This window comes from Heloderma suspectum, chromosome 2 (genome assembly GCF_057233095.1).
Source record: "Heloderma suspectum isolate Gila_16-S chromosome 2, 16-S_ref, whole genome shotgun sequence".
Classification (NCBI taxonomy): Eukaryota; Metazoa; Chordata; class Lepidosauria; order Squamata; family Helodermatidae; genus Heloderma; species Heloderma suspectum.
The window spans coordinates 171,984,573-171,996,682 of record NC_139459.1 but is presented as its reverse complement, the minus strand read 5'-3'; the positions used below and the strand labels follow the sequence as shown (position 1 = coordinate 171,996,682).

General features: G+C 47.4%; 1 protein-coding gene across 6 annotated transcripts in view; it reads left to right on the top strand.

Moving 5' to 3' along the window:
• The window catches only part of BCAP31 (B cell receptor associated protein 31), a 46,391-nt gene that overhangs the window by 2,000 nt on the left and 32,281 nt on the right, over positions 1-12,110 (top strand). The window contains exons 1-4 of one of the 6 annotated variants that reach the window (XM_084836040.1): positions 3,082-3,116; positions 4,145-4,313; positions 5,215-5,374; positions 8,410-8,510. In XM_084836040.1, the coding sequence (XP_084692166.1) occupies positions 5,280-5,374; positions 8,410-8,510 (196 nt within the window). In that variant the 5' untranslated portion in view covers positions 3,082-3,116; positions 4,145-4,313; positions 5,215-5,279. Of the gene's footprint in view, positions 1-3,081; positions 3,117-3,939; positions 4,035-4,144; positions 4,838-5,214; positions 5,375-8,409; positions 8,511-12,110 lie in introns of those variants that run through there. The other 5 variants (XM_084836042.1, XM_084836043.1, XM_084836041.1 and 2 more) reach the window with 5 other exon arrangements.

The window sequence follows — 12,110 nt, the reverse complement described above, 5'->3', positions numbered from 1 at the left end:
GGACGTCACCAGATGGTCAATATCGAAATCAGATTGATTATGTCCTTTGCAGCCAAAGATGGAGAAGCTCCATACAGTCAGTAAAAACAAGACCTGGAGCTGACTGTGGCTCAGATCATGAGCTGCTTCTTGCAAAATTTCGGCTTAAATTGAAGAACGTCGGGAAAACCACTAAACCGTTCAGGTATGACCTCAGTCATATCCCTTCTGAATATACAGTGGAGGTGAGGAATAGATTTCAGGGATTAGACCTGATAGACAGAGTGCCTGAGGAACTATGGACGGAGGTCCGTAACATTGTTCAGGAGGCAGCAACGAAATCCGTCCCAAAGAAAAAGAAATGCAAGAAAGCCAAGTGGCTGTCTGATGAGGCTTTACAAGTAGCTCACAAAAGAAGGGAAGCGAAAAGCAAGGGAGAAAGGGGAAGATATACCCAACTGAATGCAGAGTTCCAGAGAATAGCAAGGAGAGACAAGAAGGCCTTCTTAAATGAACAATGCAAAGAAATCGAGGAAAACAACAGAATGGGGAAGACTAGAGATCTCTTCAAGAAAATTGGAGATATCAAGGGAACGTTTTGTGCAAAGACGGGCATGATAAAGGACAAAGAAGGCAGGGACCTAACAGAAGCAGATGAGATTAAGAAGAGGTGGCAAGAATACACAGAAGAACTATACAGGAAAGATCTGAATGTCCCTGATAGCCATGATAGTGCGATCACTGAACTTGAGCCGGACATCCTAGAGAGTGAAGTCAAGTGGGCCTTAGGAAGCATTAGTAACAACAAAGCTAGCGGAGATGACAATATTCCAGCCGAGCTATTTAAAATCCTAAAAGATGATGCTGTTAAAGTGCTGCATTCAATATGCCAACAAATCTGGAACACTCAACAGTGGCCACAAGACTGGAAAAGGTCAGTTTACATTCCAATTCCAAAGAAGGGCAACGCCAAAGAGTGTTCAAACTACCGCACCATTGCGCTCATTTCACATGCCAGCAAGGTGATGCTCAAAATCCTACAAGCTAGGCTTCAGCAGTATGCGAACCGAGAACTACCGGAAGTACAAGCTGGGTTTCGAAGAGGCAGAGGAACTAGAGATCAAATCGCCAACATTCGCTGCATCATGGAGAAAGCAAGAGAATTCCAGAAAAACGTCTATTTCTGCTTCATTGACTACGCTAAAGCCTTTGATTGTGTGGATCACAACAAACTGTGGCAAATTCTTAAAGTGATGGGAGTACCAGACCACCTTACCTGTCTCCTGAGAAACCTGTACGAGGGTCAAGAAGCAACAGTAAGAACCAGACATGGAACAACCGAGTGGTTCAAAATTGGGAAAGGAGTACGACAAGGCTGCATATTGTCACCCTGCTTATTTAACTTATATGCAGAGTACATCATGAGAAATGCCGGGTTGGATGAATCACAGGTCGGAATTAAGATTGCTGGGAGAATTATCAACAACCTCCGATATGCAGACGATACCACCCTAATGGCAGAAAGCGAAGAGGATCTAAAGAGCCTCTTGTTGAGGGTGAAAGAGGAGAGTGCAAAAGCTGGTTTGAAACTCAACATTAAAAAAACTAAGATCATGGCATCTGGCCCCATCACTTCCTGGCATATAGAAGGGGAAGAAATGGAAGCAGTGACAGATTTTACTTTCTTGGGCTCCAAGATCACCGCAGACGGTGACTGTAGCCATGAAATTAAAAGACGCTTGCTCCTTGGGAGGAAAGCTATGGCCAACCTAGACAGCATAGTAAGAAGCAGAGACATCACCTTGCCGACAAAGGTCCGTCTAATCAAAGCTATGGTTTTCCCAGTAGTAATGTATGGCTGTGAGAGCTGGACTATAAGGAAGGCTGAGCGCCGAAGAATTGATGCTTTCGAACTGTGGTGCTGGAGAAGACTCTTACGAGTCCCCTGGACTGCAAGGAGGTCAAATCAGTCCATCCTAAAGGAAATCAACCCTGAGTGCTCATTGGAAGGACAGATAATGAAGCTGAAGCTCCAATATTTTGGCCACCTAATGCGAAGAGAAAACTCCCTGGAAAAGACCCTGATGCTGGGAAAGACTGAAGGCAAAATGAGAAGGGGATGGCAGAGGATGAGATGGCTAGATAGCATCACCGATGCAATGAATATGAACTTGAGCCCGCTCCGGGAGAGAGCGCAGGACAGGAAGGCCTGGCGTGCTATGGTCCATGGGGTCACGAAGAGTCGGACACGACTGAACAACTGAACAACAACAACAACAAGTTGCAGTGAACAACAACAACAACAAGTTGCACTGAACAACTCAGTGGTTCTTCTGAATAACCATGCATAGGAGTGCACGGCTAGAGTGCACTCCTATGCATGTCTACTTAGAAGTAAGCCTTATTGAATGCAATGGGACTTACTCTCAGGAAAGCGCCATGCAGGACTGCAACAAGAACATCTTAAAACGGAGATCCCCGCCAATCAAGTAATGGGATGTGTGGGTAAAATCCAACATAAGTCTTACTTCAAATAGACCCATTGAAATGAATGGGACTTAAGATAAGTCATGACTAACTTGACATTCGTTTCAATAGGTCTTTTCGAAGTAGGGCTGATACTGGATTTTACCGTGCGCGCAAGTCTACACTTTCCATAGCCTTCCCCAACCCGGCGCCCTCCAGATGTGTTGGGCTACAACTTCCAGCGCGGCTGGTGTATGCTGGGAGTTGTGGTCCAACACATCTGGACAGCGCCGGGTAGGGGGCGGCTTTCCATAGGAACCGAGAAATGTTTCTTCTCTGCGCACGGGTCTTCTCCAACGCCCACTTTTCCTTCCCGTCGATATCCCATAATGGCGGCGCTGCCGGTGAGGTCCCTCCCTTTTTTTTTAATGTTTGGCTTAAACATGCGACACAACCACGTCCGTGGCGGCGAGGGGGCCACTTCCGCCTTCTCCGTAGCTGTCTGTCTTTTTTCTTCTTCCTTTCCCGCTTCCCAAAAGTTGCTTGCCATTGCGTGATTGGCCCCCCCAATATCCCAACCCCGCAGGGGCGGGGCCTGTAGTGCTTCCCCTATTTCCGCTCGTGGCCGAGGCAGCTGTGGCTGGAGGTGGTTTCGGCGTGTATAGGGGTTGGTATGTATTACGTGTTACTCCCTTCATTCCCCCCTCTCCAGATGGGTGGGGAATGGCTCCAGGAGGCTCGTGTACTAGAAGCCTCCCCCCCCCGATTTCTACTAAGGAAAAAAGGATTAAATCCGCCCCTTCCCTTTTGATAGATGTAGATTCTGAGATGAGGAGAGAGAAGGGGGGAAAAAACCTGTCTTGGGGGCAAGGGATGGGTGGTGCACCTAGTTTCAAATTCCAATGTATGTGTCACAATAGTGTGTGCCTTGAACCCGCATTCCTAGCGTAATCAAATCTTAATCACGTGTAATTACATTTCCTTGGGTGCATGTGTCTCCCTCCTATTCCTCTCCTCCCTGTTTTCTAACTTGCGAATGTAACCTTTGGGGGTGGGAAGGGGCAGGCAAAACCTATGAAACCCTTTAAAGGGCTGTAAACAGAGAGAGTGCTGTATTAATGATAACTATCATCTTGTAGGCATGTGGTGAAAAGGAGGTGGAGTGTGTGTGTGTATGTGTCAGACTTGTGCAGACCTGTTCTGCAGTGCTCCCGATTCCCTTGTGGCCCACAACAGTTCTAGAATCTAGTGCTGGTTCTACTAGATGTAAAACATGGAGCAAGTGAGAAAATATATCTTCTAAGCATGGGGATAATTCTAGAACCCTAGAACCAAGCTTTTGAATGAAAGAGAATTCTTTAGGGTGCGGGGTGGTTAGGTATTGATGGCAAAAATAGATTTTTTAAAAAGTTGCATTGATACATTGCCTTGAAAGTTATGCTCCCAAGTATGGGAGGTCATTCTTTTCTTCTTACCTTGCCCACATGTTCTCAGAAATGGCTTAATGGTGAAAAAGACTCTCAGAGGCTGATAGAACTCTTTCTGGTGCTTTCTTTGGAAATCTGGGTGTGGAAGTGAGGCAGGGAAAGGTAAACATGTATCTCTCCTTGCTGTGAATCCCTGTTTAAGATTCCCTATCTCTTTTGCATGGAATGTTTAATGTTTAATGTTTGTTCCTGTGTTCTCTGCTTCCCCCCAGCCACCTTACAGCTGAGGTGCGACAGGTCTCCCGACTCCCCACCCCGAAACCTTGCCTGATAGTCCAGATCACAGCAGCTGGTCCACCACTAAAGCAAACAACAAGGGAAAGCTAGAGAGTTTCTGCTGAGAGTTAGCAGCTATTGCAAAAATAGAGAGAGCCGCATAAGGTGATTGAGAGCCACCAGTGGCCTGTAGGCCTTGCAGTTACAATAGTTTGTTTGGATGTCAGTTTCATGCAAAATGAGGATAACAAGAGTCTGGGTTGGCCCTTAATTATCAACTCTAATCCCTTTAAAGGATTAGCTTATCATTCAAATTAAATTTGAGTACATCTCCTGGAGTGCTATTAACCTTGGCCTGGAAAGGAGGCCTGGTGACTTCTGCCTGCTTCAAGGCACAAATGGAGTTGCTAACCTGTTTGGGCTCTGGGAAGCTGGTGGTCTGCTTGTAGAGGCAAAACATTATTTTGGTCTCAAAGGAGCCAGCATTGTTCTTTCAGGACCCCCCTCCTCCCACTGGGAAAGAATCAGATTGCTACATTCTTGAGGGCTAGCATCAACTCAAGCACTTGTGCAACTTCTTCAAGGACTTTTCCAACCTTTACCTAGTTGGTAGTCTATTGATCATTCAATATGGATTATGGGGGCCTGTTTTCATTTCCTTCCTGCTCGCCACGTACAGATATTTCATGGTATGTCACTCGTACCCCCTTCCCGGCTGACCACATTGGCCTGTCATTGTGTGGTAGGGGAGGGCTTTGAAGGGTGCGCCTTCCCTCTTTTCCTAGTGCTAAATCTATGGAGGGTGTACTGAAGAGCTTGTGAAAACAGGCATACTAAGGAGCTGACTAAAAGTCTGGAGGCTCTTCTCCAAGGGAGTGGTAAAGCCCAGACAGCCTTTTAAAAAAGGTGAAGTCTGGCCCATATTTGAAGCCTCTCCCTCGTTTGCTGCCTGCCTTAGTGATGGAGCCCTGCTTCTGAAAATTGGTTTGGAGTTGAGCCCCACGGTTGCTGCTGCAAGCAGATTGGGTGGTGATGGACTCTGTGTTCCAATGTGCTTTCCTTTCAGCAAAGAATTGCATCCAGCCTTGAACCCTCAGCCTCCCTTGAAGCGGACCTCCTTCCAAGGCTCTCATGATGAGTCTCCAGTGGGCAGCTGTGGCCACTTTTCTCTATGCGGAAGTCCTCCTCGTCTTTCTCCTGTGCATACCCTTTATCTCTGCAACGAGGTGAGGGGTTGCTGGGTGGGGATGGGATTATATGTTATTTTGGGAGCTGTGGCAGGTCAGGGCTTCTGGGTAATACAACAAGGCACTGCATGTATGCCATCTCTGTGCCTCAGTTTCCAAGAAGTAGCTTGGGATGATGCTTAAGAAGGAATGTATAAGGTTGACTGAGAGTAATTAGTGTGGTTGATGTCTGGTCACTGCTGAGAATCATTGGGAGGCTTGAATAATGAGCAGGTACATTTGTGGGTGACAGGGGACTGGGTAAAGAGTCACTTGGGCCTCCCTTTGTTTTGCCTGAACAGCTGGTTCCTCATTGGCAAACATCTGTTAAGTGGCTGATCTGCACCAGCATGTATGTAGGGCAAACGTGGGGGACCTCTGGCCCTCTGGAAGTTGTTGGACTCTGCTCTCATCATTCCTGGCCATTGGCCATTCTGGCTGGGGTTGATGGGAGTTGGAGTCCAACAACATGTGGAGGGCCACAGGTTCCCCAGCTTGATGTAGGATATGGTCCATGGACTCTAAAGATCACCATCAGAGCTTTGAACATTTGTATGCTAAAAGGGTAATCCAAATTTTGCACCTAGAAAAGGTAGATTTTCTGTATAAGTCATTCCAACTTGCTCAGTATGCATAATTCAGTTTGTGACCTGGTCTGAATATAACCCTGAATACAAGTTGTCTTTAAACTGTGGGTTGTTACATGCGAACCCTGCACTATGAGTTGTCAACCATGAACAACCAAATAGCAAACCATGGGTTCACTTCCTGTGGTGTTCATGGTTAATGACCCATAGTTAAACCATAGTGCAGAGTTTGCACGTAATGACAACGCATGATTGTCAATGCATGAGAGAGCCAGCATGGTGTAGTGGCTAGAGCGCTGGACTGGGAGCCAGGAGATCCGGGTTCTAGTCCCCACTCGGCCATGAAGCTCACTGGGTGACTTTGGGCCAGTCACAGACTCTCAGCCCAACGTACCTCACAGGGTTGTTGTAAGGATAAAATGGAGAGAAAGAGGAGGAGAATGTAAGCCGCCTTGGGTTCCTTGCAAGAGGAAAAAAGGTGGGGTATGCAATAAATAAATAAATAATGATTCGATGACAGCCCACATTTCAACCCATACTCTTGAGTTGTTGTTGTCATGTGCAAACTAAGCCAATGAGACTTGGCTGCTGATGGTAGGTGGGGAAATCTTAATGCGTGACTTGACTGGAAAATGATAGACAGCGGTGTATTCCATTGTTTAGTACCATATGGCCCAGCTGCTGCTGTGTCACATGAGTGATGCAGCAGCTGGTTTTATATTATATTTTAGCATGCTGTGAACCACCCAGAGAGCTTTGGCTATTGGTATAGAAATGTACTAAATGAATGAGTGAAGCCTTAGTTGACCTATTTATCTCTGCATAACTATGCTAATGTTAGGCCTTTGCGTAGTTCTGGTTTTGCTTGGGAGGAGCAAGGAGCTGTTCAGGATGCTTCAGCCCTGTCTGCAGCCACTTATTTACTTGTTTATTTATTTAGGGGACTTTTAAATCGCCTTTCAGGACAGATCATCCTCCACAGGCAGTTTACAGTAGCTGATAAAACATCATAATAAGATCATACAAAAACAGCATTAAAATAGTTAAACATAATAAGGTCACACAGAAAAAACCCACAACAGTGGCACATCGATCAGATAAAAATAACAGTGGCAAATAAAAACATTAAAATAGCAGCAGCAGAAAAAACGGTTGTAGCACTCGGCTACTCTCCTGGCTTTTGAGATTTTGGTAGGCACTGCTCACGCTTGCAAGTATGTGTACGCAGCCATCGAGGGCTAGGCCCTTGCAGTTTTGAAATAAAATCGAAGATTCTCAGGAAGCCGAATTCAGTTCCCAACCCACTTTGTGTGCGCCGGCAGCATCATGACATACAGCCCCTCCCCGGCTGCTGCTATGTGTTTTCTCTCTCACCTGGGTTCCTTCCATCCCACTCTGGCTTATAACTTCTCACTGGGACTTTCCTTGGGAGAAAGAAGCTTGAGAGCCTGATCATTTGCTTGGCAACCTCTGACTCCTTTCCCTGCTGCTTCCAAGCGTTGGGGTCCTCCTGGGGCGTTAAAGTTTTCCACAACCCCTTCCACCTGAAAGTGGCTCCATGCTGTCAGGTTATGGGGGTGGGTGGGAATGACCCTCATAAGGGGAGGCACCCTGGTGCTCTCTAGATGTGTTGGATAAAATGACCCCCATCGTCACTGGCCATGCTGACTGGGGCTGGTGGGAGTTGTAGTCCAAAGCATGTGGAGGGCCTTGGGTTCCCTGTGAAGGGGCACTTGAGGTAGGGACACCCTGGAGGAGGGAGAGCTCATAAGAACGTAGGAAGCAGCTGTATACTGAGCCTGTTTGCGTGTCACGACAGCCCACGGTGGGTTAATTGACCCGCGGGGGCTGTCGCACCATGCTGGGTGCCTGCGGGTGCCGTTTTTGCATGGCACCCATGGGCGCCCGTCTTGCCATGCTTTGTTGTCTCATAAACCCAGGCAGCAGGGCTGTTTGCGGGTTAGACAAACCTGAAATAGCCCTCAAAGAAGCCATGTCTAACTCTCAAACAACCCCTGCTGCCCGAATTTGCACAACATGACAAGCCACGGCAAGCTGGGCGCCGAAGTGTGCTGCCACGTTGTGCAAACCAAGTCCCCGAGTCAGGCCGTCAGTCCATCTAGCCCAACATCGTTGGCACTGACTGGTAGCAGCAGCTCTCCAGGGGTTCAGGCAGGATTCTTTCCTAGCCCTACCTGGAGATGCCAGGGATTGAACCTGGCACCTTCTGCATGCAAAGCAGGAGCCCTGCTGCTGAGCTGCAGCCCCTCCCCTGGACGTCACTTTATCCGGAGCCTCCTAAAGCTCTGGTATTGGTCCTAATGGGAAACTGCCCTCCTGGGGAGGCGTAACTCAGTCCCGTGTCCCGTTCTTTCTCCCCCCCCTCCCCAGTCGAATACCTGTTGCAGTTGCAAAACATGGATGCTAAACCCCAGACTTCTTCCACAGATGGCAGAAAATCTTCAAGTCTCGCCTGGTCCAGCTTACGGTGGCGTACGGAAACACCTTCTTCGTTGTGCTCATAGTCATCCTTGTCCTGTTGTTCCTCGGTGAGTGGACGTTCAGGCAGTTGGGTGGTGGTGATCTTAATCCCGCTTGCTCACTTGGGTGTGTGTTCCTCTGCCTGCCCGCTTGCTGGCTTCTGTTCAGGTCTGAGGGCCGTGTGCCTCTTGTCTCCCATTGCTGTGGAACTGGGGAGACCCCCCACCCTCCAGTTCTACACAAAACCAACCCGGCTCATTTCAGAGTTCAGTTCGGAATACCAGAAACTGCCAATAGAGCTGTGATGGGCTTGGGACCCCCAGATATTTAAAGAACTACTTCCTGCCACATGATCCAATTATGCATGGTGTGGAGAATGTGGATAGGGAGACGTTTTTCTCCCTCTCTCAAAATACTAGAACCCGGGGTCATCCTGTGAAGCTGATTGGTGGGAGATTCAGGACAGATAAAAGGAAGTACTTCTTCACGCAGCGCATAGTTAACCTATGGAACTCACTACCACAGGATGTAGTGATGGCCACCAATTTGGATGGCTTTAAGGGGGGGGGGGGTTGGAAAAATTCCTGGAGGAAAAGGCTATCAGTGGCTACTAGTCTTGATGGCTATGCGCTACCTCCAGTACACCTGTTGCTGGAGAACATGGGTGGGAGGCTGCAGTTGCATTCGTGTTCTGCTTGTGGGTTCCTGATCGACAGCTGGTTGGCCACTGTGTGAACAGAATGCTGGACTAGATGGACCCTTGGTCTAATCCAGCAGGGCTCTTCTTATGTTCTTATAATGAGAAGTGTGCTTTTCTTTGCAAAGGGACCCTTTCATGAGCAGTCAGGTTTCATCAAAAATATTAGTGCCATCTGGCATTTGAGGACTCCCCAGTTATGAAGGAAATGGAGTCGGGCATAGCATTTCACGCTATATAACCAAAACGAGATGCATTCATAATTCAGTAAAGGTCACAAATTCATTGATAACCAAGGAGAATTTTAAAGTACATAGTCAAAAAGATGTTAATCCTAAGGTGTGGAATATCTTCATTAAAACGGAGAGCATTTTTGTCTGCTTACGGTTTTATTCTTGAGGAAAACGTCTTATTTCACCTTCATTAAAACCTGGTAGGGCCACTGGGAGGCAGGTCCAACTCATGAGGCAGCAGTTGGTCAACCTGGTTTAGAGTGGCCATGAATTCTGATAAACCTGTTTCATAAGGGTTGTCTATGGAAAATTAAGTCCCTGACTTTCAACCTACAGCCCCCTGTTTTCTTGAAACATGAATAGCAAATAATTGAACTTGAAAAAATTAACCTGAACTAGTTGATAGTGCAGGTCAATGTGAGTGTCTCTCCTGGGCTTGTTTTTCTTCTAGAGACGGGGGTCCAAATCTGGATCAGGACTGTGGTGGTGATAGGGGGCAGGGGTTTGACCCTTCCCCTCATGTCATTTCCTCTCAGAATGGGTCCAGAACTGTTTGCCCCCAAAAGTGCCATTATAGCAGTTGGTGTGATGATGGTGGTTTCCAGTGGGGAAAAATGGCCCAAGATAAGGTCAGTCTCTCCATGCGCTGAGAACTCTGTTTGGATTGCCCCCCGCCCGCCCCTACCCCCACTGCTGTTTCCAAAAGAAGAGCCTAGGAGAGGCAATCAAATGAGAAAATTGGCCTAGGAGAGCCTATCAAATTCAGCTTGTAAATGAATCACAGGAACCTAGGAAGCTGCTTCATACTGAGTCAGACTTTTGATCCATCTAGTCCAGTACTGTCGGCATGGACTGGCAGCAGCTCTTCCAGGATTTGGGGCAGCAGTTTTTCCAGCCCTACCTGGAGATGCCAGGGATCGAATCTGGGACCTTCTGAATGCAAGCATTTGCTCTACCACCGAGCTACAGTCCTTCTCCATTATCTAGTTCAGCTCTCCAAGGCCTACAGTTCTGAATACTTGGAGACCTTGAATATGTGTAGAAATCCTGCTTCAACTTTAGTACAGTCTCTTGTTCCAGTGGGATCCGAAGCTTTATTTTTAGTCTTGTATCCCAGATGGCCACTGTGATGGCCCTCAAGGCGGCTTGTAATGTGATCTCCAGATCAGATACACAGAGTGGCACGGAACAATGAAATATAGCAGGTGGAGGCACTGTTATGTCCACAACGAATGCTTGGCTATTGGAGGCTTAATTCTTAAAGGCATGAAAAGTGTCTGCCGATCATACAAATGCCAGTGGAGTGAACCTGACAAATCTCTCCTTGGAGGGAATTCTCAGCTCGGGTGCACCCCTGGAAATGCCCCATTCCTAGTGACAGCCAACCCTGCTTTGGGCAGTTGTGATGCCTGAGGTCTCGTGTGCCATCTTGGCTCCTGGAGCGGGTGACATGAATAGGAGAAGAAGCACTCAGAGCTGTCTGGATCCAGGCCACCAAGGGCTTTAAAGATTAAACCCTAATACCTCTAATTGGGATTGAAAGCAAACGGGTAACCAATGTTGCTCTCGGAAGAGGATAATATGCTCCTGGAAGTTGGCTCCGGGCAGAAGCGGTGTTGCTGTGTCTTGGACCAGCTGAACACAGCTTGGGTACTGTCTCCGTGGGAGAGAAGCAGTGGTAGCAAGCAGTAGAATTGCATAGCTGCAGTTGAAAAAGCATGCTAGTTTTCCATCAGCCTAATAGGTTTCCTATTACCTGGTTGAGGACCCTACTGTCAGCCTGTGGGACAAGCTTTCTATGCTGCTCACGCGCTACCTTATGTCCCTTATGCTGAACTGTTCTCCTTCTCCAAACGTGGCCATGTTCAATGTATGCCGATATCAGGAAAACAGTGGGCTGACCCCAGCCCCTGTAAACATGCAGCTCTTCTTGCAGGGTGGGAGAGAAATCATTGGACTGCCTCAGTTTCCCCTGTAACAGAGTGCACAGTATTACCTGATGGAACGCTTCTCCCGACATAAATCTACCCGGACACTATGATCAACATCTGGGGCCTTCCAGTGCCTCCTCCAAGGGAGGTTCGGAAGGCAGCAACAAGGGAGAGGGCCTTCTCAGTGGTTGCCCCCCGACTGTGGAACAAGCTCCCCACTCAGGCCCACCTGGCGCAGACACTGTCATCTTTTTGGCACCAGGTTAAGACTGCTCTCTTCTACCAAGCATTTAATGGCATATGATGAGGCATTTATGTCAGCTGTCTTGAATGGATCTATCATTGAAATTGTTTTTAGCTATTTAAATTGTTTTTGAATTTTCTATGTTCAATGTTTTTCTATGTTCAATTTTCTTTGTTTTATTGTAATTTTGTATAATGTTTTAATGCTGTAGTTTGTTTTTCTTTTTCTGTGTGTCAATAATTGTCAACTGCCCAGAGAGCTTCGGCTACTGGGAAATATAGAAATGAAATAAAAGTAATTACAAATATTCTTCAGGGAGTGGTTGCCTACCTTTGCTCAACTTTCATCTCCCTGTGTGTCCAGCCACTCTGCTGGGCATAGAGACTGTTGGGTGCATCTCTTTGATGCCTTTGAGGTGGCAGAGTGCCATTGTCCTATGATGTTGCCAATGATGACTAGGAGTTGCCTTCAGGCCCTTGGGCAGGGAAGTTTGTCTAGCTAATTACACAAGGGTTTTTGGGTGAATAGGCTGCTAGTAAACATTTTTCTGGGCTGATGAATGT